General features: G+C 40.1%; 1 protein-coding gene across 1 annotated transcript; it reads right to left on the reverse strand.

The window, feature by feature from the left end:
* Nucleotides 1-326: 326 nt before the first annotated feature.
* LOC110035148 (zinc finger CCCH domain-containing protein 21-like) lies at nt 327-1454 on the reverse strand (the record flags this gene model as incomplete). The annotated part of the gene is made up of 4 exons (XM_020739388.1): nt 959-1454; nt 775-859; nt 530-679; nt 327-415 (listed from the first exon to the last, which is right to left on the reverse strand). Coding segments are annotated over exons 1-4 (495 nt in total), but the record flags the coding sequence as incomplete, so codon positions are not given.
* Between the last annotated feature and the right edge of the window lie 59 nt (nt 1455-1513).

The raw sequence follows: 1513 nt of genomic DNA on the forward strand, positions 1-1513 counted from the left end.
AAAAAAAATGTATATTTATCAATCTTATTCATAACACTAACCTGGTAGACAGCAGTCAAGCAAATTTGAATGCCCTTTCAAAAAGCTTTACACCAAGTTTACATTCTCAAGGGACATGAAAAATAAGATTTAAATAACATACACAGCATAATTCAGGCATTATCACCAAATTGCAATATATGATAGGACTGTAAAATCTATTAGTAAAAGGAATTAAACATCAGATTAAGGTTGAACTACAGAGCCCATCAATATCCTTCAAAAACTTCCTCACAAAGAGAAAAGCAAGTTAAACCAAACAAAGCTAAGAAAGAAGGACAACATACAATTTCAGTTGGCTTGTTTTGGTTGTACTCTGACCTTTTTGATTCAACAACCTTTTCCAGGGTCTCCTGATCCCATTCCTCCATTGTTTCTATTGCATTTTTGGAAAATTAGAAGATCAGCATACAAACAAGAACAAAACAACAATGGCAAAAGAAAGTGTCTTGGAAGAAAGTGTCTTGGAAAGCATAGCGTCGCTCCTTACCAGTACTTTGCTGATCACGTTTGTCACTATAAATGTCGATCTTCTCACCCTTCCTTTGCACATTTAAATCATGAGAAAACTTGCACTTGAAACCTTTCGCACATTGTCCCGCCTTAAAGAACTCACATAGAATAGATTTGGGATCAACTCCTGTGCAGTGCCCATGGAGTTGAAACTTACCGTATAAATTTATAAACACTAACATGGAAGGTGACGAAATAAAAAATGGGTGAATATCGACAAACCAATAGGAACTTTAGGTTGGCTAACAGCGACCTTAAACAAATCATTCAGCTCCTTCTCTCTGGCCTTCTCATCTTCCAGTTTCTTCTGCTCGGGCACAATTTCAAGGGGAAAAAAAAACGATTGTTAGTTCAGACAATGGTCATCAATCTGCAGAAGTGCCTTGAAAACGTCGGAAAAGATAACCTTGGCGGCCGCTTTGGAAGGATCAGGCTTAGGTTGGACAGATTGCTGGAGGCTCTGCACGTATTTCTGAACATTTTTGCTTTTGTTCTTATTTTTAAGACCGAAGGTCTTGTCCTCTACAACCTTCTGCTTCTTGGCGAGTTCCGCCTTAGATTGTTGTTTCGGAGGCATGGGTGATCCGCATCAATAGAAACCCCTCGGGAGAAAGAATCAACAGCTTAGGAGTGAAGGAACCCCTCCTCCTCTTCCAGTAAATTCTCGAAGAACTCTGATTAGCTAAGCTTCGTGTATGATCGATTGAGATTTGAGAAGGGGGGCGAGGAAGATAGTGAATTGGCGACAAGCGAAGGTTTTTGAACGTCTGTTGTCCGGCTGGTTTGGTTCTGAAGCACTACGAAATCCAAGCAGGATTGGCGATATGGTTTTCCTCCTCCCGACGCACACGAAGCTCCGAGGGGACTTGGGATTTCGAGTCGGCAACTGGTTTTTCTCCAAAGCTTCTTATGGCTGTAGCTTTAAGATTCGGATTTTATTGATTTGTTTAATTGATTTTTT

The sequence above is a fragment of the Phalaenopsis equestris genome, unplaced genomic scaffold (genome assembly GCF_001263595.1).
Source record: "Phalaenopsis equestris unplaced genomic scaffold, ASM126359v1 Scaffold196395, whole genome shotgun sequence".
NCBI classification, from domain to species: domain Eukaryota; kingdom Viridiplantae; phylum Streptophyta; class Magnoliopsida; order Asparagales; family Orchidaceae; genus Phalaenopsis; species Phalaenopsis equestris.